Source organism: Archocentrus centrarchus, chromosome 7 (genome assembly GCF_007364275.1).
Source record: "Archocentrus centrarchus isolate MPI-CPG fArcCen1 chromosome 7, fArcCen1, whole genome shotgun sequence".
Lineage (NCBI taxonomy): Eukaryota > Metazoa > Chordata > Actinopteri > Cichliformes > Cichlidae > Archocentrus > Archocentrus centrarchus.
Genome location: NC_044352.1, coordinates 10,254,447 through 10,281,662, shown reverse-complemented (window position 1 = coordinate 10,281,662; position 27,216 = coordinate 10,254,447). Strand labels below are relative to the sequence as shown.

Sequence of the window (27,216 nt, the reverse complement as noted above, 5' to 3'; positions counted from 1 at the left end):
TTCCATTGTACTGTCCAGAGAACCAACACTGTTCCTGCGACCGCGTTTCCCTGTACCCCACCAGGAAGAACCAGGTTAGCAAAGCATGAAAGATTGGAATATTTGCTTAAATGCTTTTTTTGCGAAAAAGGTAAGAGATGCATGAGCTGTGTCTGTGTGTCACCAAGAAAGAGGAACGGGCTGTAGCAATAGCAACAGAGACCAAAATCATGCAACCCAATTCATCCCAGCAGGTAGTAATGAAATCAAGTTGATCTATTCTCTGATGCGGCATTGTCTCACCTGTGTCTGATAGGTCCCTGAGAGAAGAGCTGAGCGCTGTGCGTTTGAGACCTTCACCGACTGAGCAGTTGTCATCAAAACTTGTTCTTCCCAAGGTGCCATTCACAACATCGCTCTTCACACCTACGCCTCCTCCAACCACACCTCCAGTTAGCAAGCTGGGTCGCATTACACCTTTCTGTTTCTCCAGTTCCGCTGTACATGTGCACACAGGGCACAGGGGAATATTAAATGAAATGGAGGTGTAGCATAGAGAAGAATGGCCAGAAAAGACTTCAAGAACACGAGCCATTGTAGTAAACCATACATGGTTCCAAAAAGTAACATTATGGTTCACAGAAAAGGCCAGCAGATGGGGCTACTTACATTCGACTCTATATTTCTCCATTTCTTGCACTTCAGCAATACTCTCCCTGAGGTCACTAACAAAGCGGGTGCGGTCTTGCTGACTAGGTGCCATAAACACAATAAGAACCTTCCTCTCTCCACCCAGGACTGCTGAGGTCAGACGGATGCCATGAGGGTAGTCTAGATGCAAAAAAAAAAAAAAAAAGGCAGAAATTAATACTTTTATAATCACAGAGCATACTTAAAAGATGCAAAAGTGAGACTTTTTTCCTCACATGAGTTCTGGAACATGTGCACTTGCATTTCAACCAAAGGGAAAGATTGTCTGAAACTATAGGTCACTGAGGTTTTCTTCTTCTGGAAGATTTTGGTCACCTAGTGCAGAATAGAAACAGTATATTTTTACCAGGTCCTTTAAGGAAAATAGACCGCTCATCTGCCAAAAAAAAAAAAAAAGATAATGCAAATCTTACCACCAGCAGGTCATTAAAGAGAAAGACCTCTCGCTGGTGCACTCCTGTCCTCTGAGGTCTGTTAGGGTCAGGCACCTCATAGAGCTGGCAGCAACACACCAGTCTACGATGGGGAAGGGACAACACCTACATAGACAAACACAGTACAAATAAATTAAAAACAACTTTTAGCTAGAAATGACAACATATTACAGAGCCCCGTATGACAGGATAAACTCACAGGCTTCTTGCCCACAATGACTCTCTCCACTGCCTGCACTTGGGACACATGGTCATCATTGGTCCTCAGCTCCCATTTTTGTATTCTCTGGTAGATCCCAACCAGCAGGTCCCTAGGTATGTCCTGACCATTGTCTACACCTTGGATAGAACCAAAGAAAGGGATGGTTTTAGGGAATAAGCCACCACTGCTCCTTTAAAATATCTTTAATTGCATTTGAAGAAAACAAATTTAGAGATGCTTAAAGTTGCTACACAGAAAACCTATTTATAAAAACACTGCAGAGTACCTCTAACTGATCTAATAAATTCTTATGATGTAAGCGATATTTTAAAAGTTCCACTATATGTTTTATAAACTTAGGTAGAAGGTAATTTGTCTTTTCTGTCCAGCAGCACCTCTCAAATTCTTGATGAAATCCTCTAGTTTCATTTTCCTCTCAGGTTTGACATTGGGACTGTACATATCCGTGTTGAGAAGGATTATGGCAAAGGCCAAGATGAAGATGGTGTCGGGATTCTGGAACTGTCGAACCAGGGTCGGATTACACACACAATATCGCTGACTGAAGACAGAAACAAAATTTGTGTAAAAAAAAACAAACCAAACCAAAACAAAAAAATGTAATTAATAATTTTGATACAGCAGCCAGGCAATTTAAATTCAATCCTTTAGTGATCTGGAACAAACCTGAATGCCTCTATAAGTCGTTCTACTTTTTGGGCTTCTCCTTGAACTTTAATCTGAGCCTGGAACTTCCTCAGAGCATCATCGATGTCCATACCTGAGAAGTCCATCTCATCCACCACACAGCTGAAACACACACATCAGAGGTCACAGATGAAACCCTTCACCCTGGATATTTAGAAAAATTCATCCACTGCATATGGGTAGTTGCCTTGAGATTGCATTCATTCAGATTTGGCATGAAATATGTGATGGGGTGTGCATATACACTGAACTATGTTTGGGCAAACTTAATCTTTTTTTTTTTTCTTTTTGAAGTTACAAAATGTAGATGGATTTGGATATCTGTGTCTGATATATTTCCATATATTACAGCTATCTATCTTAAATACTCACTCTAAAACATCTTTGTTGAACTGTTTCTGCCGGTTTCCCAGAAACTCTCCAATCATCTGCCTGCTGAGACCCTTTCTCTCGAGGATGAACCGAGCAATGCCAACCGGAGTGTCAGAAACAAAACCTCTTTCTATCAGGTACTGGATCCCCTTCTCCGGCTTCCTGTAGTTGAAGAAAAATGACTGTGAACTTTTCTGCTGCAATATTACTGCATTCAATATATATTTACCATTAAAATAGATACTTATTTGTGATTGCTAGTACATCTTACTTGTTAAATAGATTAAGACCAATGCGGTACTGGCGTCTCTGCACGACATCACTGTTGAAGGGTGGTGAGTCCCAGCTATGGCGGCTCTCCCTCTGGTATGTCTGCTTGCCCAGAGGAGGCAGAGGCTCCCGCAGGCTGTCCTGAGATGAGGAGCCTGAGCTGCAGTTGACGGTCTCATTGGAATTGGTAGTGGAGTTGAGTGAATCATTGTCTCCATCGGAGCAGCACGGCTGCTCCAAACCACCAGGGGGCAGAGCTGTGGAGGAGGAGGAGGACAGAGGGGTGGTGGGAGGCTGCTGAGGGGACGAAGATGATGAAGGTGTGTCAGGGTACTGATGGTGGTGTATAGGGTGGTGGTGATGGTGGTGGTGGGCTGCAACCTGGTGTGGGATATGTGTGGGTATGGGCCTGCCAGGGGCCCGGGTCTGGCCCTGCGCAGCTGCTGTGGAGGTGGTTCGGGTGCCTGTGTTGGGGGAGTGTTTGAGGGTTCCCTGAGGGGAACCTGCGCCCACACCGGCCTCCTGCTCAAAGACAAGCGTTCTGCTCAGAGAGCCTCGGTCTGAACGATCACTCATGTCCACTGAGCTGTCACTGGGTGGCTCAATAGTGAGGAGAGGCAGATGTGCACCTCTAAGACGATAGTCTCTACACTCTGTACATGGGGTACTTCGCCGACTGTTACTGCTGCCCCCTCCCTCAGTGTCCCTGCTATCCTCACGTCCTCCCACACCACCACTAGGACCCCAGTACTCCGTATCCGTGCTGCTAGGTGCTCGGTCAAGGGACAGCGGGGAGGACGGCATACCATCATCCATGTAAAGGGTGACATCACTGTACGAGGTGGCTGTACTGTCACCATGCATACTGAGTCCTCCTCCAGCACTCCTGCCTCTTTCACCCAAACCTCTTTGGGAGGATGGGTTGCTGCTGCTGCTCCACACACACTCCCCAAAGTCTTCACTAATCCCTCCACCCTCCTTGCTGCCCTCCTGGGAGTCATCGCGACCTGCGCGGCAGGTAAGGGCATCATCTATGGAGTCAGCTAAGGACTTGACCTATAGGGAACAGAGGGTGAGCTATTATTATAGGACAGTTTCCACACATCTGAAAGAAAAGAAGGAAGTGTGCAATGATAAAATTATTTATCAGCAGTTTGCTTGTAAGGATTGCTTTATCCTATTATTTAAAAAGTCCAGTTCAGTTTATTATAATGTTTCTTTGATCGTTCCTTTCTGTCTCTATAAATGCCTTAAACTTAGTTTAACTAAAACTTAGAAAACACAACACTTTTACCTGTTTGGAGAAGGAGTCCTCTAAGTGGGTGTAGTCTCCTGTGCGGTCTGGATCAGGAGAGTGGGGAGGCCCCACGGCCACACTGTGGGTGAAATTCGTTTGTGTCTGGGCCTGCTGCTGTGGCTGTCGCTCATCAAACGAGTACTGCAGTCTCATGTTGGACAGGATGATGCGGCGTGTCATGCGGCTCTCTGAAGCGGAGCTTCTGAGGCGCTCAAAGTTTTTGTTCATGCGATACTGTCTGAAGGCCGTCTGAATGGTCTTAGCTGCTCTGCGACTTACAAAGGAGCCACCATATTTCCTCTCCAACATCTCTACCTGGAATAGGGCAGGTTTAAAAAACAAAAAAAACCAAGTTGAAGCACAAATTCACATTCAGGATGTTTTGCACCCGTGATGCCCCAGTGAAAATATGCTTGCTACTGCTCATTGCTTTCAAAGAACACACATTTACAAATATATATCTTTCGATCGATACCTTCTTATCCTGCAGATCCGTTGATAGTTCATAGCTGTCTGAAAGGGCCTTGCATCTCTTGTTCTCCTCTTCCTCTTGCTTGCGAAGAGCCAGACTTGCAGGTTGGTGGCGTGTTCGCAGTGCCCAGGCCAAGCTGGCTGAGCTGGAAGCTGCAACACATGAAGGGCCCCTAGAACCAGAGGGAAGGTTGCTGCTGCTGTCACTGTAGCGCTCTGAGCCTCGAAGGTAAGGCGCCTGGCTGAAAGAGCTGTCTTTGTGGGTGCCTGTCTCTGGACACTGGGATTCCCCTTCCACACTGCAGGAATAGAAGAAGCAGAAGCTATTAGAATGACTCACAAGCAGCTTGACTAAGTATTACACCAAAGACTTTGAAATGTGTTGAGTGTTAAATAGAAATTGAATGAATTAGTTCTGTAGGACAGCATTAAAAACGTACTAATAAGGACTTACGTGTAAACTTTTGAGCGGCGGTGAACTAACCATCTCTTAGTGGAGCTCATGATGAACTTTTAGGAAAGGAATATTCTGATTACTTCTGAGCAATGCCAAATCCTATGATAATATTCCTTGTCTAGAGACTGAATTGGTAATCCAATAGACATAAAAGGTCTCTGTCATCTATCTTCTTCCTTACAACAGTCCCGAGGATTAGTTAATGTACTACCAAGTGGTTCCAGGATCAGTATTGTTTCTGCACTGCTGCACTCTCCTAGTCTGACAAACGCAACAGTAGTCATCTGCCACTAAAACACAGTCTACCACTGCCAAATACCAGCAACACCATACTGACAGGATAGACCGGACTGTTACATTAGCATCAAGTGTACAACAGGTACCATCAGCTTAAATACTGGAATAAAATGCACACAGTTCCTTCCAAATTGACTCTCATTCAGTCCATTGTGCAGCTGTAAATGCAAGCAGTTAAGTGTACGGTTGCAACCAAACTGCATCCTATTTCCAGTCAAGATAACAATAATCACAAAACTGATAAGATATCAGTTAGTTCCAGAAGTCTTCCTGTCCTCCCGTGTCCTATTATCCAGTTTTGAAGAGACCAAATCCGCCCGAGTCAACCATTCAGTGTGTGTTTGGGATAACAACTGCAGTCACATGTTCCTGCCTACATTTCCTTCTTGTGTTAGCCGCACCCCCTTCTGAAAACTGTGTCCTGTCCCGCAACAAAACAGAGAGTGTGCAGCAATGGTCAGGGATGTGTGGGAGCATTACAGTCAGCATGTGAAACGGACAGATTTTGGCAGTAAAGCACTTGTTGTTTGGTATTTTGCATTGTTTAGGCTCTGCATCACACATTAGTTCACATGACAGAAAAAAATGACTAAAATGCTGGCTTCTATATTTGACCATTTTAGCTTTGAGTGTGCCACTCAGTGTCCTCCCTCCCTCCCTCCTTGAGTTGTCGCTGTTCCATTGGATCAGAGACTTCCTGTTGTTAGAGTTTAGCTGGCAAAAACAAGACAAGGAAAAGTCTTCTCGGGCAACAAGGAAACTATTTTAATTAGTTTTGGTTTTGATGTTGTAAGTGATAGTGTTGAAATTCAAACCCCGCATATAATCAGACTCGGAGGCATTGCAGCGGTCAGAGGGGGGAGAACGCTGTACAGGACGAGGATTTTAAGGACATCCTGTGCCTTCAAGCAAAACATGACCTGGCCAATTTATTGTTGAGTCTAACAACAACTCTGAGGAAAGCTTCATTATGTTGCAACACACAAAGGTCATGTTAAAGCCCAGTAATAAAGATGCAATTCTGACATCTACAGGAAAGCACATATTACCACAGTTAAGAGCAAATCCACATATATTATATGTGAATATATAATAATATATTATAGTATATTATAATTATACCTTACTCAAGAAATTCATCACAACATTAACAAGCTGTGCTTTGGCTTCATTTCGAGTAAATCAGCTGCAAGCAACAAGTTTTTGTGTTTATCTCCTCTTTCTTTGTGCAACATCATTTATCATTCCTCCTCCTCTGCTCCTTAAATAGAGAAACTGAGAAGAGGGAGGGGGGTTGCTTGGTGACGGTTGCTGTGGGACCTTTGTGGGCGGTGAGGCAGTTGTTAGGATGAGAAGCGTAGTTGCCATGACAATGTATTGACTGTTATCACCATTATGGTGGGTGTTGAAGATACTCAACAGGTTGTGAATGACAGACTACGTAATACTTGCCTTTTTATAAAAACAGGAAAAAAGACATATTTGTAAAGAGCGAACCATGAAATTGCCGCATTATCTAAACTTGTTATTTGAGCCATTTCTGGATTAATCATTACTAAATTTATCTTAGCGATTTACACATTGTCTTTCATAACCTGTAGGAACACGAAATTCTAACTTAAAGCAGCTTCTTTTAAGGAAACTGGCCACACAAGTGAATGTGCAGAGCCTCAACAGGTAGAGTAGTGTGTGATTTCCAGCTGTGCACATCACTTGGAACAAGTGCCACTTTCATTCAACCGAACTGCAAAGGAATATTAGGGAGTTTCATATATCTGTTCTCTGAAAAGTCACAGCTGATTGCCAGATTTTAGCTTTTAAGCCCTTATTAACTCATCAAAAAGGAAAATCTAAAAATACTAACCAAAGACTTGGGTGACATTTTCTCAACTACCACTGGATAAGAGATCAACTATATGGATTATGTGACAATATAAGTGTGATTTTCATTTGCACAGACCGTACACTACAAGATGAAAATATCACAGATTTATATTTCTTTCTCTGAGCGTGGGGAGAACATTTGTCACACTGTAATATACCCAGGTTGGTGAAATATTAAAGAAAACATTTTTTAAAAAGATTCTCTTATATAGGTGCAGTGCAACCCACGTCCAACTGTGCACGCAGTACTTCCTTAAAACTCTGGCTATTTTTATTTCACCTGTAAAAAAAAAAAAAAAAATCACACTCTCAGATTTAGTCAATAACCACTACAAAAACCATAACACCAAACACAACAAGCTTCAGCTTGATGTACAACAGACATCTGAGAGACTCTTTTCCCATCAGATCACAGTAAGGTTTGAAAACCTCCAGTAAAGAAAAATATATTTTTTCTTTCTGCATAATCAGTGTGAATTCAATCCTCAGAATAGGTCACTCACACAAACACTGATGCTCTTAAACCTGCTCTAGAAATTTTAAGCTGCAACGCTAATGCAACAAATTTCACGGATCAGAAATGAAGCACAATAAGGCTTCACTGAATATGCAACTTTTTTTTTTAAAAAAATGACGGTTGTGCTTTACTGTCACTGCCTGCTGGTACAGGGAGCTCCCCAGGTGGAAAGACATTAATTTGGAGTTGCCTGCGGTAAGAGCCAGGCAGTATAATGCGGTAAGAGACAAGACCAGGATATCTGAGTAAAAAGTTTGTTGTATAAAACATGAGTGCGGCCATATTGCAGCTGGCATCTGAATCTCATTATTTATGTAAGAAACACTGTATTCCTGTTACAGAGAGAGGTTCTCTCTAGAGGATCCCTCATAAAGACCAGCCCAGGGATTCACTACCTCCTATCATTTAATTGGAGATGAGACAGATGGCTGGAACTTAATAAACAAGAACAATATTGCTGATAGAGTTTAGGAAATAAAGAAGTGGTCAGAAATGGATAAGAACTCTGATGAGAGAAAGTGGATTGGAGCATGCGCTGTAAAGGACACTGCCAACACCGTGCAGTCCCCGGCCTCCTTTTCCTTGATCATATAATATTGATGTGCGGAGAGTGTGTATGTTCGTGTATGCTCTTATGAGAGGACAACAGTTGGTCTGACTGTGCTATTGAACCCGCAGCAGGACATGGAGGCTGAGGGATTAGCCTCTCTGCTGTCTGCCATGAGACGCCAATAACTGCATCGATCTGTATGTTGACTCATTTCCACCTGAGCATTGACTCAGTGCAGTTATCTCATATCCTTTCTAATTTCTTCATCTCCGACTTTCGTGTTAATTTTTCCATTTGTCCCTAAGCTTATTACCCAATATAACCCTGGCAAGCCAAGTGTGAATGATAAAAAGTGCAGAAAAAGCCTTTAGCAAGATCCAAGCTAATTACTTTGGTGATGTGATAATATTTGCCATTAATTTCAGGACTTAAAGAGATCAGAAACCACAGAAATGAATCAGAGCTGGAGCAATCAGTATTCTCTTTCATGGCCAAACTGAAAGGAAACAATAAAATCATTCATGGGTCAAATCAGAGCATTCCTGTACCGCCAACACTCTCTAGCCATTTCACTGTCTCAAGCTATGAGCTTCCCATCACACATATGAACACTACACACTTTTTTCTATGACCCGAACCCTCCAGTTCAAAGCCCTACGAGGCTGTGTGGCTTTGGCAGCTAAACCAGAGCGGTGAATTACTCGATGAAAGTGAAAACAACTTGTTCAGAATGCTGAGAGTCGGCAGTATTTCCTCAATAATAACTCATCAGATAATCTGTGGCACTAAAGCAAGAAAGAATGAAGAGATAAGTGTTGTGTCAACAGACAGGGTGACAAGATACTGTAATCTTTAATTGGAAATTGACTTCATTTTCCTTTTTCTCATTTTCCTGGCAGTTTTTCTGTATTTGACATCTGTTTTTCAGACTTTTTTTTTTACTTACAAGGTCGACTGATTCACTTTCAGTTTGGGTACAGCTGATTTGGTATTTGGCATCTTGTGAGCACTCATCAAAGTGCTGCACTGTAATTGACAAGTACTGCTCTAATAGGCATTCAAATTAACATGTCAAACATTTGCAGGGGCGTTTTAACTAATTTACTTAAAGCCATTTTTTTTAAAGCCCTCATTTGGCACATGGCTGCATGCTTTTTTTGCAGTTCCTCAAGAGCTACCCCCATGACAGTGGTAGATAGGCAAGACTTTTAAAAATATGCAATCTGTCAGCTTATTGGTACATACAGTCACAAGATTACTTGTCAGAGCCCATTTACAGCCTTTCCTTTTCCATTTTTCTCTTTCTCAGACTGTGTCTTGCATTCAATAAAAAGTCATCTTCTGAAAACAGACCCTCATTTATTATCAGTTTCTGCTGCTGTTTGTCTGTGATGACTAGATATCACTGTCCCTACATACAGCAGGTTATCTCACTGTGTAAGCCATGTCATGAATTTGCACCACTGCCTTGTAGGCCACCAAACACCCGTGTTACAAATCATCTCTTCCAGATGCCAAAATAAATATTCCTTTTTGATAGTTTTACAAGTAAAAGAAAAGTGGAAAACGCTGGGTTCTTACCATGTTGCTACTGTCAGAGAAAAGTCCCACACTAACCGGACTAGCGTAATAGCAAACACACCCTTTCTCTCTCTCTTTCGCTCTCTCACACTTTTTCATACACACATACTGTGTGTGCAGGGTTCTTGTTCACCCTGCAGAGCTGTACGGGCTACATTCTTGACGATCCTTTGACAGCTATGAACTTCCCTCTCCCTGCCCAGCTTCTCATCTCCACCCTCCCTGTGCCAGATCACTTGCAATCGCTTTTACTACACAGTGGCAAACTAAGCAAAAACACATAAAAACACAGGAAACAGAGACACATGGAAGTGCATTCATTTATTGAAAAAAAAAAAAGAGAAGAAGAAATTGAAGACCATAAGAAATGAGTGTTGTTTCATCTGATGTGTTTATATTTTTTTTAGGTGTATGACAGGAAACACTGGCAGTGATGTTTGTGATGACACGTCTACAAGAAGCAAGTGAAAGATACATGGAAATGACATGGACAACATATTGTTAAGCAGGAAACGTTAAATGGTATGAAATCTGGTGAAGTTTGCATGTTCTCCCCGTGCCTGCATAAGTTCTTTCCGGCAACTCCGGCCTCTTCCCACAGTCCAAAGACATGCATGTTAGGTTGATTATTGATTTTAAATTGCAGTGGGTGTGAGTGTGAATGGTTGTCTGTGTCTTTGCGTTGGCCCCGTGATGGAATGGCGACCTGTCCACAATGCACTCCAGCTGGATAAGTGGTTAAGAAATTGGACAATATTGGTAAACATAAAATAGATTGGGATAAGAAGCAGTGACTCTTTTTAAAATGCAATCTTCAGTGGCATAATAGTAATAATATAACTTTTTTTAATAACTTTTTCAGACAAAGTTGGAGCTATGTGTAAATTTAAATACAAATGGAATGCAAAGGCTTGTAAATCACTTAAAGCTTAAATATTTAATAGAAAATTGTACGCAGTCAACAAATCAAATGCTGACAACTTTTATTGCTTTTTGAAAAATATATGCTAATTTTGAATTTGATGCCAGCAACAAAGAATTATGACAGGGGGCACATTTCACACGGTGCTGCATCACCATTTCTTTTAATAAAGCACTCTGTAAGCATTTGGGAACTGGGGAGCCCAGCTGCTTTGAAGCAACACGGTTTCCCATTCAGCTGCTCAACAGTTCAGATCTTCCTTTGTCGTATTTTTCATTTCAGGATGCTCTAAATGTTTTCAAGAGGTCTGAACTGTAGGAAGGCCGTTTTGGCACCCAGAGTCTTTCACTGTGATGCTATTAGCTGTCATTTACATTTAAAACAGTTTCCCAACATTTTGAGAAATGAGTTTGTGTTACTGACTCTAAATCTGTCTAATATGCTGCAATGTACACAGATTTTAAATGTCTGATAGCTCCTGCGTAAGCTAAAAAAAATATCTTGACTGAACGGAAACTTACCAATAAATATAACACTAAAACAGAATTACCATAATTATGTTCTGCAAATACAATGGGCTTAAGATGTAGATGAATGAGGTGGCAAATGTGCACAAGCAGCATTCCTGCATGACTGAAACACCATCAGCAACTGAAGAAGCACAGACATCATTTTCAGATAGTATAAAGGAAAGAAAATCTTGTCAGGAGCTTGAAGTCTTTATTTTTTTCAGAATACTAAATCGACAAGACTTGACTTTAAAGTCATGAATAAAAAATGATAATAAATAAGAGGATAGTTAAGAGATGGAACAAATAAATTAACACGTTAAACAACAATGCTTTTATATCATATATGCTAGATTCTCTGACAATGCATAATCACTGGAGACAGAGGTGTAGGGTCGTTTGCACAGATAACATATAGTGACTACTGTGCACATTCAAAATGACATGACTCAACTAGTGGATCCAAGATAAGCATGAGTGTGACAGTAATGAGCGGGCGATAGTGATGCGTTCTGACAGCTCGGTATGGCTGCAAGTAAAGAAATAAGCAGCAAAGAATTTAGAGAGAACACAACATCAAGATTCCATAAAGTGTAAATTAGCACACAAAAATGATACGTAACTAACTCAATGACAGCATACATTAAAAACAAACATGGCATGCATTTCTATTTTTCTTGCTCAAATGCATTATGACTGTATTTTTGGTACACAGTGAGGTCTCAGTTTCCTGGCAGCATAAGCTGTGATATCCTTTTCACAGGTAAATGTGCGAGCGAGTCGTCGTGCGGTCAGTCACACCTCAGCTCAGCTCAGCGAGAGGAGGGGCTACTGCAGCCTGAGGCAGAACAACAGAACTGATGGGCAACCTCATCCTCACCCTCCTCTCTTGGAAAACAACATGGGACAAGCCAGAGCACGTGAAGAAATGCAGGAGAGGAGGCAGATGGGGACAAAGAGAAAGAGGAGGACAGAGAGTGAAAAAAAAAACAGTATGAGACACAGAAGCAGAAAAAGCAGAAAGCAAACAGGTGGAGACTGGGTGGCGTTTTAAGTTAAAACTGGGACATTAAGGCATCTTTTTAAAAATGTTTTCTATACACAGTTTAAGTAGTCACAGCCTTTTAATGCCATTAGATGGCAGTGTTGGACCATCACACGCAGATGTGTCTGAGAATCAGTTAAAGGATAAATGAAATCAGGGCAGGAGAGTTGGGGTGAATTCACCAGGATCACTTGTGACTCAGTCCACCTCAGTCCCAAAGCTTTCTGAGGATGACTGCGTCCTCTCACTCTCTAAAAGAAGCTGTGTTTCTTTTTTCAAGCTGGCATTACTGCCTCACTGTTAGTCACACCTGGGAGTGGTAGGAGACTGAAACACAGGCTCTTAAGAGAAGCAGGTAACTGGCAGATAAAGATTAAATGTAAAGAAGGTGATGGTGGCAAACGGACAGGCCACAGTGTGAAGAAGAGATCTTCATGTTGTTGTCAGGCTTTGGGATTGCAAGGCTTCTTATGGGTTTTATTTATCTATTAATTTTGTACTCACTGTAATCAGGCCCCATCATGGTAGCCCTTACCTGTCCTCCTGCTGTAAGCTTTGGTCAGTAGAAGGGCAGCAGTACTGATGGAGACTGACGAAGCTGTGAACAGTCAGACTGGTGGGAAACAGAGTGGCATAGGCAGCGCTGCTCACTGCCGTAGGAGTGGAGGGAGCCGAGGTGGGCTGCCCTGAGATAGACGGCGGCCGGACACTGACAGGAAGGACCAGAGATGGACAACACACACACATACACACAGAGATGGAGAAACCAGAGAAAGACAGACACATACAGTCAGCACCAAAGCAGAAAAAGCGACAGGAAAAGAAAGCATTTGAAGCTGCACATTGATAGTGACAAATTATAGCAATGGTAATGCAAAGAATGGGACGTTTAAAAGGAGGAAGAAGATGCAGATGTGCGAAAGCGTGCATATTCTAATAACATATAATAACAAGGTGACTGACATCATTAAGAGAAGCAACCTCACCAACTAAACCAGTTTTGCTGAAAACTGACTCCTGGCAGGTGGGTTACTGGTGGATTATAGAGTAAGAAAAGGAATTTAAGAAAAGGAAGTAAGATGGTAAAAATGTCCCGTCACTAAAGTCATCAAATATGAGTTTTATTAGTGAAACTCCAACCACTCTAATGGATTATATAAAGCTCTATGTGCGTTCTTCAGTGGATCATCCTGTATGAAAATGGGAAACCACTTTCTGTAATGCATGCAAAAGTGCACATATAACACAAAAGCCTCTCTACGCTGGCAGAAATTAGAGATGCTCCATCTGCAGATTGTGAGTGAGCAGTAGAAGAGGGAGCAGTGGTTGAGATTAGCATGTAAATGGCTGGTTTCTCGCTGGGGCCAGCTGCTGTCAAGGACATGCAGTCCCTGTCATTTTAGCATGGAAACACTCTCAGAAAAGAGAGAGAGAGGGAGGCACAAATGCAGCAGAGGGAGAGAGAAAGTAAGATAATGCAACACTTTTGCAATTCACTGTAGTTTCCCAGCTTGTTTTTTTTTTTTTTTTTTTTTTTTTTTTATGGACAGCGGTGAGAAACAAAGCAGCCAAACACAATTTTAGGGAAAAGCAATAAAAGAAGCCTGATTTTATTGGACGCTGAAGAAGTGATATCTTGTTAAAGACAGAAGACGTTGCATATTTTTCCCATTGTCAACAAATCCCATGAAAAGACAAAACCAACAAAGACTTGATTCTACTAAAAGGTTGGACTATTGTCAAACAGTAGGAGTATGCTAACGGTGTTGTGTAAAGAAATCAATTAATAGACTTCAAATTGCGTAAAACAGGGCTGTAACCACTAAAACAACAAAAAACACAAAACAAGGGAAAACAATGCTCCACTTTTAATTATCCGGTGCCAGCTGCCCATTTAATTGCTGTCCCCTTACCAACCAATTTCCAGCCTGAGATTCGCAGGCAGGAACCTGCTGACTGTTTCACCTCCATGCTGCTGGGCACAAGCGTGATGAAAGATCCGCCTTAGGAACTGCAGATTTAAATCATTTTTCTTCTTCTCACTTTTAGAAGTTTTTAATCTCAACTGTTGATTTATCCTGTACTTTGATGTTGACATTGGACCAAAGAGCAATCCTATATGGCTCTATTTTAAGTTTTAATACACCCATATTTGATCTATCTTTGTTTTTTTTCATATCATTCATTCTTAAAGTTTTGGTCTTTTCTTTTTTTATAAATTTTAAGTACAGTATGTGTAGCCAAAGCCTGACGTGGTTTATTCCTCTCTGCCAGAAAGCACTAAGACTATAAGACATAACAGAAAGGCACACTCTTGCACCGAGTGACATGTTCCATCATTACTATGAACATGGGCACTGTAGTTTATTTTGAGTCAAACCCACACACACCCTCCAGCTTCCGTAAATACTCACTAGAACACCAAATCCACGGCTGAAAATAGTCCCCGACAAATATGGTATTTACTCCTGTTTGAATAGCTTTTCACTGCACTGTTATAGAAAATTACCATACATTTTTATTGAATATATGTTATTGTGACCTTCTGTGAAAACAGTAATAATAATAAACCCAAATATGCAGTTCCCCTCAGCTTGGATTTTTGGTGAACATAGTGGAATATTTAGCAGCTAATGATCCAGATATTTTCGTCAGGAATTAATAAAGACCAAAAACATAGCTAAAAGAATAGTGATTATTTGCTAAGAGATTGAATGATGCTGTTCTCCTGTATATCTTAGACATGTAAACCATCCATCCATTCGCTTCCGCTTATCCTGTTCAGGGTCGCGGGGGGGGCTGGAGCCTATCCCAGCTGTCATAGGGCGAGAGGCAGGGTACACCCTGAACAGGTCGCCAGCCTGTCACAGGGCCAACACAGAAAGACGTACAACCTTTCACACTCTCATTCACACCTATGGGCAATTTAGAGTAGCCAATTAACCTAACCCCAGTAAGTGCATGTCTTTGGAATGTGGGAGGAAACAGGAGTACCCGGAGAACATGCAAACTCCACACAGAGAGAGGGAGAGGCCTGGGCCAAGGTGGAATCGAACCCAGGCCGTCCAGATGGTATTCTATCTGTGAGTATTCTATCTGTCAGAGAGACTTAAGTATTCCTTTATGAACATCACCTCTTCTTTTCTGTCCGACACAGGCTAAAATCACCCATTTTTAACATTTATGTACCTATAACACCTTATGAAAGTATCCTATTATTTAAATTTCATGACAGTTACATCTCTTTTATATCCGAAAAAGTTGAATTATGCATAATTCATAATTATGAGGCCATCACGCTGCCTAGCAACCGTGTAGTAAAGGGTTAAAATTACCCATTTTCATTACTGTGCAAAAGTCTTGAGCCATGCATCATTTCTTTATATTTTGCTCAGAAAATGGCAAATAGGTGCATTAGTTTATTGAAACATGCATACATGGTAATACCGTACATGAGACAAAAACAAAGTTTGTATAATTCTAACAAGCTTGAAAGTCAGTATTTGATATGACCACCTTTATTCTTCAACACAGCCTGAACTCTCTTAGGCCATCGTTCTTGTAATTTCTTTAAGCAGTTTTCAGAAATAGTTCTCCAGGCTTCTTAAAGGACATTCAAAGCTGTTCTTTGGATCTTGGCTGCCTTTTGTTCCATTCTCCATCAAGATGATCCCACACTGCTTCAGTAATGTTGAGGTTCGGGCTCTGGGGAGGCCAACCCATGACTGATAGTGTTACACTGTGTGTTTTCATATACAGATATACTTTTACTGCATATGTTGCATGCTGCATGTGTTGGGGATCACCGCCATGCTGAAAAATGGATCTGCCAATCAGAGGCTTTCCAGATCTGCATGGTGGATCAAAATGTTTCTTTTTTTTTTAATTTTCTGTGTTCATAATTCCATCAGTTTTGAAAAGATCTCCAACACCACTGACAGGAATGCAGCCCCATGGCTGAGCATCCATCAGCTTTTACAGATGGCTGTAGACATACATTGTTGTACCTCTCTCCTGACCTCCTCAGTACATACTGACGATGATTTGAACTGAAACTTTAGAATTTGGATTCATCACTCCATGAGACCTGTTGCCACTGATTTTCAGTCCACTTCTTGTGTAATTTGGTATACCTCGACCTTTTCCCCCGTTTCCTTTCCTTAAGCATGGCTTCTTGAAAGTCACCCTTCCACTGAGACTATTTTTGATGAGGCTTCAGCAATCAATAGACGGATCAACTGAATGGCCAGCTGCATCAAGTCCTGTGTCAGGTCTTTGCTGGATTTGTTCCTGTTTCTTAAGGACATGACTTTCAGATACTGTTCTTCTGCTGTAGACAGTTTTTTAGGCCTCCACTTCTTCTTTTGTCCTACACTTGTCCAGTTTCCTCTGTCAGCAGGAGTGAGCCTTCCCATCATGCTGAGATATGCCAAAATTTCAGGTAACAGCTCTTTGCGAATTGCCTTTTTGGTGCAAAAATAATATTTTATCTATGTTAAACTGTATTATGTTTGATATTTTTTGTAGATTTGGTTAAAGAAATGGGAACAATTGATGTGTTTTTTACAGCAGGCTGCTTGTAACAAAGTGCCTAAAGATACAATTCAAAATTGTCTCTTTTCTAAGTTGTCTGTTACATGCAGACAAAGCACTTGTACATCCCTTGAGCTCATGCCTTTTTATGCTTGAATGATTCATAGTTCACTGTTAAATGGCTTAACAAACAACAACAACAACAAAAAAATTACTCTGAAAATAGTCAGGTACAAGTACTGAACTGAGAACAAGTGAAAAAGAAGCCAATGTCCAAAGAAAAACTTGAAGAACTATTAAAGACCACTTTAAAAAATTACAAGAAAGCCTGACTCCTTGGAAGCAAAATATAAAGAAATCAGGGGCAGCTCAAGACTTTTGCATAGTACTGTAAATCAAGTTATTGTTACAAAGCACTAAGTAGTTTAAGCTTTAAAATGATACAAAGTTACATTACTACTGGGGGGGTGGATACTGAGAGATAGATTGGTTTGGGGCTTTTTATGGGCTTAGCTGACAATGAGAAAACCCATACTCAGCCTTATCCTTTAATCCTACTGATGACATACTTTTACATATAGCCTAATAGATGTTTGATAGGATTTCACTCTGATTCTGCCCTTTTTAATACTGGCTCAGTCAAAGAAGACAAATCTAGCACAGTGAGCAGCGCTCAGCATCCTATCGGTTTAATTTTAGGAGCACTTTAAGAAGCACAAGAGTGGTAAAAATTAGGGTGTTTAAAGATATAATCATGTAGGTGGAGTGCTTGTTTGCTTAGTGCGGATGCATAAAAAGTTTCACTTAGGGCAACAAAAAGCTGTCAGTGGCTACAGATGTTATATTGTTGAATATTCTGGCACCATGTCACTTCTGTCTTGGTCATTTTTCTTAATTAGGTCTGTGTAAGACAAAGAAATGAAACATTCAGAGCAAATAAACCCGTTGACCCGTTCAGCTTCGGATAGAGATGCTGGGGAAGGGAGAGGTGCTGTTACGTAAGTCTGAGCCATGCTTGTACACACTGTGTGGTCTTACACAGCCAAGATTTGTATTTTACCAGCAGTAACTAATGCCTCCTGTTAAGAGTATCCCCAGTGAGGCAGGTGTTGACAGGCTCATCTAGAATCTGATTTCTGCTTCATGAGCAGTTACACTCGAATCCCCGAGTGCCATAAAAACAGACACACACTGTCTCCCCATCGTCCTCCTCTTTCTTCCATAGAAACACACATACTACCCACACATTCTCTTAGTATGTATACATCTCTCATTCTGTTATTAGCAGGCCCACATACCATAGCAAGACAATAGAGAGAGGAGAATAAGATATAAATCAATGAAAGTCAAAAGATATTAGTGAGAAGACACAGGAAGTCCAGGATAGAAGAAAAAGTGGTACGTTGGGAGAATGGATGAGGTGGCGTGTATTTAAAGCAGTGAGTTGACAGAAGCTGGAGGCAGGAAGAAGAGTGGGAGGAGAAAGAGCTACATAAAAGTGGGAGAGGTTGAATACAGAGGAGGGCAAGGGTGAAAATAATCAAGAGAGGAAGAATGAAGGTAAAAAGGATGGAGATGGGGGGGGTAATGTGGAAACATGATTTGGAGTGATGGTGCTGGATTCAGTGTTTCCTCAAACCTGTGCAGCGCCTTGGGGGTGTCAGTGTGTAGGTGAGTGTCTATGTATAGACGAGTGAGGAGAGTGGGAGCAAGGCTCACACACGGCAGTCACAGGAAGACATTCAGTCTCATCACTGTGGCAGGTTTACATACCACAGCACACATCTTACAAAGCACCCCACAGGTCAGAGAGCACTACCATTTACATTTGTGTGGCTTTTCGGGGGTTTAATGTGAAAATCTGCCTGTCCAATTCAAAGGTACGAGCCACTCCAAACTGTGCTTTCACCATTTTTGTTATTTATTAATTTTTTTCCACCATTGTCTATGAAATAAACGTGTGGGAGCGTACTGCGTCATCCCACCTCCAGCCTGACCTGCCTCACTCCTGCTGACAGAGATTTTTGATGCAGCTTCAAGTTGAGTGCGTTTTTATCCCCACCACCACCTTCCACCAGTTCTTCCACAACCAACTCCCCCCCGGTTTTCCACCGCAAGCTTGAGTCTCCTGCTGCTTGGCAACAGGGCGGACTGCCTGTGTGGGCGTCTGGCGTTAAGTGCCAGGCAAAAGCACTGACAAGGAGGGGCACAGTTACAATTCAACTACACATACCAGGCACCTGCTGTACCTTATGAGTCTGTGTGCACGTGTGTGCACGTGTGTGCACATGTGCATAGGTGCGTATGTGTGTGTTGATTATAACTGGATATGATTCATCGAAGTGAAGAAAAATTGGGCTTCATTTGAATGTGATGTGGGAGACGTAGAAGGAGTAATTCAAGAAACTGATATCGCTGCAGATCACCAAAAGGGATATTCTTATTATCCAGAGTATCCAGAGAAACCGCATCCCAACTTTTCAGTGAAACAGAACATGCACCGCGTGATGAATAACATATGGCAGCATTCATCTGTCTTCAATACGTCTCCCGCATCTCCATCAAGTCGTCATTCAATCCCGCTTCTGTCTCTCACCCTGCTCCTGCTCCCACTCCTACCCTCTCTCCACTTCTCTGTATCTCTCTCTATTCTGTGTCTCTCGCCCACAGAGTTCTTCACAGAAGAGCTCACAGCGTTCCCACGGTAACCAGTCTCCCTTATTCGGCTCCGCAAAACGTGTGCATGAGTGTTTGACAAACATCCCGCCTCAAAAGTGCCACTTATCTGCATCTGAACAGGGGAGACAATGATTAAAGTCATAGCTGAGAAAAGACTTGGGAATCACGCCTGTGTTGGTCAACTGCTGGGTCCAGTATGCCGAGAGATTAGAATGCATTTTGATCATGGATTAGATAAGACTTAAGATAAATTTATCCATAGCACAAAGCACTTCAGACCTTGACTACCTCAAGCAAGAGTATGGCACAGTCAATTATGAGTAAATTGTGATTTTTTTTTCTTCAAAAAAAGTAAAAGCTAATACATAAAATGTCCAACTGAGTGACCCTGGGAGAAAATGTTTTCCTAAAACAGGAGGAGAATGTGGGAAGAGCTTATAATTCAATCTCTTTCCCGGTGTATTCATCTGTAGTCCTAAGCCTAAATCAATCAATCCAATCAAAGTTGGCAAATCTCTGTACGACATGGGCTTCGTAATAAACCAGTGCTTTCTGTGTTTATTTTTCTTAGCAAACTATGAGCCATATTCTTCTCTCGTTTTTATTATTGTTAGATGTTACTGGTAAATGCCTCCATTTACCAGTAACATCTAACGATGGCATGATGGTTACAATGGCTGGTTACAATACTGGATTTTAGGTTAGCCTGGATGTCAGGCGCCTCATTTCTTTGGCTTAAAATTTGTTAGTGTTCATTTTTGTGAAACTTAGTAACTTGCATTAGACACTTTTATGAGCAAATCTAAGACTGGGCTACCCCTACAGACCAGTCTAATTAATCTTTGTGAAACCAGCTCCAGCTTAAACATGAGAAAAAGCGATGATGTGTAAAAGTCCTGATACTATAGCGAGGGGTTCATAATTAGATCCCCAGTGATGACTGGACAGCAGCTTAGCACTCTGCCCTCCTCACTAATGACCAAGCAAGACCCCTAATCTCCCCTAATTTACAGTACACTGGCTGCTGTTAGGACACACATCTGCCCTTTACAAACAAAGCAACAGTGGCTGCTCCACACACAGGAGGACGGAAATGGGAGGACGGTATGTCAGGCTGAAGATACAGGTGAGGGGAGCAGGAGGGAGGGGCAGAAATGCAATATCGCAACTGTCTTGAGGACAGCTTTACAGTAACCACAGCAACATGCACATTTCACTTCCTGTGGAAAGCTTTATATCACAGCTGCTCATTTGTCTCCTCGCCATTTCAAGAAAGTCGGGTCTGATGATATATGCAGATATATGGTGAACGAAACTGGGAAAGCGTGGAGCATGAATGACAGGGGCATGGGCATGTGTCTAGGAGTGCAACAACATGCTGCATGAAACACTTAAGTTCAACTTATTATAGTTACAATTTTATAACTTTCATTCTGCCACAGAGCCACATGAGAAGACATCCCATGCTTCAGTTGCCTCATCTCTCTTTAAAACCTTTGATTCAATCTGGATTTATGTATAATATCTATGGTGATAACAAAAAATAGAAGCTAGGCTTGTGCGTTACATCTTAATTATATTGAATACATGCAGAAATAGCCAGGTTCATTGGTCAATCTGCTCTGGAGATGAAATGCAGGTGTGTATTTTTAATTGGTCTGGTGATATTTAAAAAAAACACACACACACACACACACACACATGTATCCTGAATCCTGACTAATGCATAGCTAAATATAAATGAATAAAACGATGACTTTTTTTTTGTGTGCATTGTATGCAGCCACGAACACTCGCTGCACTCAGAAATGGCAAGTAAAAGGCAACAAACACCACCCACATACAGTTGCCTCCCCCACTAACACACACACACACACACACACACACACACACACACACACACACACACACACACACACACACACACACACACACACACACACACACACATACACACACACACACACATCATTTAAATATATGTCAAGCTAAACTGCATCACATTACTCATTATCACCATTATGATATCTTAATCCTCTGCACCGTTATTTACCATCATTCCTGAAACCGAAAATATTAACAAGACCACCGTAGGGCTCTCGTGAAACAAACAGCTGCAGCTTCACTGTATTTTTTTTTTCTAGAAAGTCATGCCAGAACCAGAGAGAATAGATTACCTCCCATCACTTCACACAGTATGATTCGAGAAGGTCAGTACAGGCTCAGCTGAGCTTACCCACACATTTGCCTGGGGCCAGTTGTATCTGTGCTATCTTAGTTACCATAGGATGTAAAATATAAGCCAAAAGGCTTAAATGAATACACATTATGAGCTTGATTTTAGCCTCAAGAAAGAAAATTCAATCAGGAACAATAACTGTGCTTCAGTTAAAGGGAAGGAGAAAAAAAAAAGGCAGATGAGCACAGAGGGGAAGAGAAGGAGAACAGCACAAAAGTAATTTCTGCTGCTTCTCTGAGTCATATCTGCAGCAGTGGGAAACAGAAACAGCGAGGGGGAGAGAGTGAGTGTATGTACGTGGGTATGTGAGAGAGAGAGAGAGGGAGAGAGAGAGAGTGAGAGAGTTAGAAATGAAGAGTGAGAGAAGGGGTGGAGTGGGGGTTGTGAAAGGGGATGGCTCATGTGTAGTAGAGCAACGTAAAATTAGCAAAATTGAGCTCCTTCTGAAACAAAAGGCCATTATCGTTCTCCATATTCCCTCAGTGGAATTAATGTCAATTTCCGAGGGAGTAGTGAACATGCCATCAGTGGCCTGCGTGGAGAGGGGAGATGGATGGAGGGATGATGGAATAAAGAGACAAACGGAGACTCGAGCACCTTCACAGGGCTCTTTGGAGCTTCTGAACTCTCCCACTGTGACAGTCGAAGTGGAGTGAAGAGAAAAAAAAAAGAATTATTTTTTTTTTTTTTGCCATTATATAACTAAACTGCTCTGAGTATAAGCACTACTGGGGCTGTCACCAAGACCTCCTGCATGTCATCCTATGAGCTGTTTGAGCCCAGTCACATGCATGTAGCACATAAGTAAGGACACAGTCTCTCACCCACACAATGAACTGCCACAGCTGACAGGCTCTATTGTCAACTGCAGGGTTGCATCAGCTTTATAATAAAGGACATCCCAGGTGATGTCCTGCAAAGCACATACACACTCTCAAAAAAGACACACCAAGGAGACACACACACACACACACACACACACGCACAGCAGTAGTTGTCACCCCTGGGCCAGTGATAATTATACCACTAGTCACACTAATTAATCTCTCATGCACTCTATGTCTGTCTTCCTCCCTCTTTCACACATTTTTGTGCACTCACACCAGCAAATGTATCGTATAAACATACACTTCTCTGCGCACACTTACATGCATAGGCTAATATGAACTAGACTTAGATGAAGTCTTCCAAAATAGCAAAAAAAAAGAAAACAGTGAGCTGTGGCAGTGCCCTCAACCCTGCTCCTGCTTCTTGGAGAAGGGACTTGACGTCAAATATCATTTCACCCCAAGGCCTCAGAGTGCCATTGTTCACACTGCCATCAACAGCAGGACAGGGATGAAACAGGGCTGCATTTGAGACAGCTGTTTATGGTGTGCCGCTAGGAGGACGAAGAGGAAAGGCCTTTGTTTTGATGCACTTCTTGCACGCATAGTTAATAGAAGAGGGGGCAGTTTATTCAGTTTCTTTGTCTGAGATCAAAATTGTGGGTTATATGACCCACATGGAAACACAGGGCAGAGAGGAGGACTCCTGCTGGAGGAACAAAAACTAATTGGATAAAAACAAAGACAGCTCTCAGAGCCTTGCCTTCCCTTGCCCAGACTCCCCTTTTCATATCTCCCTCCCTCTTATATACACTCCTTTGACAGATGGCAAATCAGTGTGTGTGTTCCACCTTTTTCTCTTTTAGACTGAAGCATGCTGAGTAAGGTCGCTCAGTCACTTTCCTCCCCCTTGTCATCCTTTTCCCTCTCCCCCTTCCTCTCCCACATCTTCCTTCTGTCTCTCCCTCTGATCCGAGCCATATTTTGAGTGTCACAGGTACTGACGATGAAGAAATTCATGTTTGTATCTGATCCACTATCAGAGCAGAACGTATTGGCGCTGACCTAAGCTAATAGGCCAGTTTTGGGTTGGGCTGAGTCACAGCCAGACAGGCGCAATATGGCTCTACTGTGCGGGTGACTATTTATTAAATGTGGCACTTCATATGATACGCTTGTCTGAGCCTGGATCCAAAGTCAGTTACAATGGCTACAGGCAATTAACAAGGGAGATTCAGCAAGATCTACATTTACAGTTCATCACTGCATTTAACACCCACATAGATAACTAATATGTGCTTCTGTCTAATGACTAAGTCACCCCAGGGGATGAGGAGAAGCGACCAGAGACAACTCTAATCGATAAGGGATTCGGTCGAATCTGAGTCAATCACTGATGAGAGGATTGGGACCATAACAACTCAGACATTGAGCAAAATTCAGTAATAACTGCTGAGATGATGGTGTGTTGAGAAATACATATGCACAAGAACAAACGGCTTCTGTTACCAAGACTGCAACATTTTATTTCACTGTGTGCTTTTTCACATGAATTGCTGCCTACTCACAAAGCTTAATGCTTCTAGAACAAAAGCCGACTCTATCAGCGTGTATGTGCATGTGTGTGCGTGTGTGTGTGTGTGTGTGTGTGCGTGGTTAAGTAAAGCAAGGACAGATGCACTTGCTGTTTGCCAAAGCTGTGTTTTGCAGCACTCTAACTTCAGGTCAGCCTTGAGTTTGGGGGATAAAAAAACTCTCTTCGAGACCAACCAGCCGGCAGTTCAGAGAGAAGAGGAAAAGAAAAACACACTTTTAGCAAACAGTGGGTGGATTTTCATACAGAAATGCTTCTCTGGTCAGGAAAGTTCAGATCTTCATGAAAAACAAAAAAACAAAAGGACTCTCCTGCCTGGACTCAAGTTTTCCTCAGCATACTACCATGCAACTCCTACAGAGCTCACATTTAAAACTGAGATCATTACTCAAATCATCCTCTCTGCAGGCAAACTCATACACAGCGTGATGAAATAGACACCTCGAGCACTTATCACTCTACCCATAATCCTTCAGCACTCAGCATATTTCCTCATGATGGCGTATTAACATATCCCATCTTGGGTTTAGTCCCATTACTGTGAGGATTATCTCTGATGGCTAGAAAGGCCGATGCTTCATACAGCCTGTCATTATGTGGGCACTTGGGTGTCAAGCAGACTGTGGTCATCACTATAATTTCAGAAATAATACCTGAAATTCATTACAGGTGGAAGCTTAAGCCAGTAGAAGAGGCCTGTGTGTTTGAGGGGAACTTACTTTCGGCGCAAGGTGGAACTGGTGTTGGTGTCTGTGCTGTCAGTGCGTTCAAGCCGGTCTGTGGTGGAGGAGCCGCAGGACAGCCCTCGCGTCAGCCTGGTGTGGGTTCTCCTTTCCCTGCTGGGTGCCGGAGTTGTAGCTGATCCGGATATCACCTGAGTTGTTGAGGTGCTACCATTCCCGCTGCCGCTGCTGCCACCAGCACCACTCCCATGGATGGGGAGGGACAGGGGCTGGCTGTGATTGTAGTTCTGCTCGGGGGTGTCCGTTCCTGGGATACGCGGGCTGCGTTCCTGCCTCAGATCCTGGTTCTCTTGGCTGACCCGGTCAAGCTGGCCCTCCAGCTCCTCAATGCGCCGGCGCTGTGTCTCCAGGAGCTTCGCCTGGCTCTCGATGATGTTGTTGAGCTCCAGGAGGTACTCCACTGCCCGGTTAGGGCTCTCTGGGCTGGTATCCATGGTGGGAGCCCTTCCTCTCAAGTATGACCACCACCAGCCACAGGTTCTACCCCGTGGGGCTGAGATCCACCCTCCCCACCAGCCCTGATGAGTTGGGGGGAGGGAGGGACCAAGAAAGGCTGTGGCGAAGATTAACTATACGCTTCAGATGTTCAGAAACAGGAAGTCACAGAGATTAGGAGATTGAGAATGTCATATTGACTACATATCCCCAAATCTGAGGGCGGAATTTACCATTATAACATCTTAGTAGCCATTTAAAACATTACAAAGCCAAGAAAAGAAGTTAAAGCTCAAAAAGAAGCACATGCCCCTGTTGATTGTTTGATTTCCTGAAGTCACAGTCATTTTGAAATCAACCTGTAGCAGGTAAAGAGTTTGGGGCATCATGACTAATGTCAATTTGCTAAACAAAATGTTTAAAAACAGACTTGTGGGCAGAGAGAGTGACACAGATAAGTATGGTCTAATTTGAGCTTGTCAGAGCTTTATAATGCACCTGCTTTGATGATTGTTAGAGGGAAAAAAGTAAGTAGAATATCACTTTATCTACTGACCTGTGACATGCGCTGCTCATGAACTTTAAAAGCTCTGGCATCAGCTTTTACTTAATTAAAAAAAAAAAAAAAAAAGAAAAACTCAACCACTTTATATTTTCATCAATATACAGGGGAAAGGGGGTGGGGGAGTAAAGGGGGGACGCTAGTTTTGATCTACCACTAATTATCAGGCGCTGTCGATCATTACATAACACAGAAAATTCTGCTCCTTCCCACGTTGAATATCCCCGCAGTCTGTCATCGTCGCTTTCAACCCATGGTTTGATGTGTCTTTAAAGCACAGAGAGTGAGCAGCGATGGTTTACAAAGTTCATTCTTGAAGTCCAAATCCTCCCCCTTGGTCCACCAAAACTACATCCCGATTTATTTTTTTTTTAATTCAGATTAGATCCCAAAGTCTCTGTCTCTGCGCTTTTTCATCCAAGAAAAATGCACTTTACCTCCACAACACGCACTCATAAAACTGATCTTCAAGACAAAACTTGTCACCTCTTAAAGACCAAAACCTAATCGTGAATTTTTTTTTATTGCTGTCCTAAAGTCTTAATACTAGGCTGTTTCAAATCTTAACACTGTACTTTTGTTTTTGCCGCTTTTGAAAATAATCTAAAATTGGTCGAAAAGGACAGACAGCGTCCTTTCCTACTTATCTGGCTCTCAGAGGCATCAGGTCGGTAATCCATGCAGGAGAGTAGCGCTGGGTGTCCTTTGAGGTGGCGCAGAAACAGAGATTGTCGCTCCTTGCGTGTCTGAACTGCAGCGATGCGTGCGCCTTTTCCTTCGAAGCGCATCACGGTCAAGTGGGCAAAAATAAAAGTAACATCCGGACAAGGTTTTCAAAATAAAAGACTAACTGTTGAGCATCAAGGACTGACTTCGGGTGAAAAGGTGTAGGAAAATAGGCACGAAAATCATTGTAGAAATAGCAAATTAATGAGTTGATTAAGTTTTTGCTATTGTGACAAACAAGATTGCAAAAAACAAAAATCAAAAACAGCTGGAGTAATGACAACACATTCAGACTTCCACAGCTACAAAAAGCATAGAGCATTAGTAATTAAAAAAAAAAAAAAAACACTGAAAGCTGAACTACCTATTGGGTAATGTGTAAACTGGAAATCTCATATAAATCGTAAATGATAGTAATCTAAAACTTATTTATGTGCTGAATTAAGCTTCAAACAAAACTGATAGGTTTCATAAAGTTTACACACTACTCCAAGAAAATAAAAAATAAAAGAAAGACTTAATCATGACAAAATCAGTTAAACTTCAGGGATATCAAACTGTCCACTTATGAACCATATACCATTGTGGATCCATTTCACCTGCTGTGGTGGAGATTAAAGTGACAACAGGTGCATTGGAGACGCAACAACAAGACAAACCCCAAAAGGGAAT

The 27,216-nt window shown here is 42.1% G+C and overlaps 1 protein-coding gene across 2 annotated transcripts in view; it reads right to left on the bottom strand.

Annotated features, from left to right (window-relative positions):
- iqsec2b (IQ motif and Sec7 domain ArfGEF 2b) overlaps positions 1-26,605 on the bottom strand; it is a 30,366-nt gene extending 3,761 nt beyond the window's left edge. Inside the window, exons 1-13 of one of the 2 annotated variants that reach the window (XM_030733093.1) lie at positions 24,798-26,605; positions 4,449-4,743; positions 3,971-4,288; positions 2,678-3,732; positions 2,407-2,568; positions 2,014-2,136; positions 1,722-1,888; positions 1,324-1,463; positions 1,104-1,229; positions 906-1,005; positions 649-810; positions 283-477; positions 1-50 (exon numbers count right to left, since the gene is read on the bottom strand). In XM_030733093.1, the coding sequence (XP_030588953.1) occupies positions 1-50; positions 283-477; positions 649-810; positions 906-1,005; positions 1,104-1,229; positions 1,324-1,463; positions 1,722-1,888; positions 2,014-2,136; positions 2,407-2,568; positions 2,678-3,732; positions 3,971-4,288; positions 4,449-4,743; positions 24,798-25,255 (3,351 nt within the window). In that variant the 5' untranslated portion in view covers positions 25,256-26,605. The remainder of the gene's footprint in view (positions 51-282; positions 478-648; positions 811-905; positions 1,006-1,103; positions 1,230-1,323; positions 1,464-1,721; positions 1,889-2,013; positions 2,137-2,406; positions 2,569-2,677; positions 3,733-3,970; positions 4,289-4,448; positions 4,744-24,797) is intronic. The other variant, XM_030733092.1, reaches the window with a different exon arrangement.
- Between the last annotated feature and the right edge of the window lie 611 nt (positions 26,606-27,216).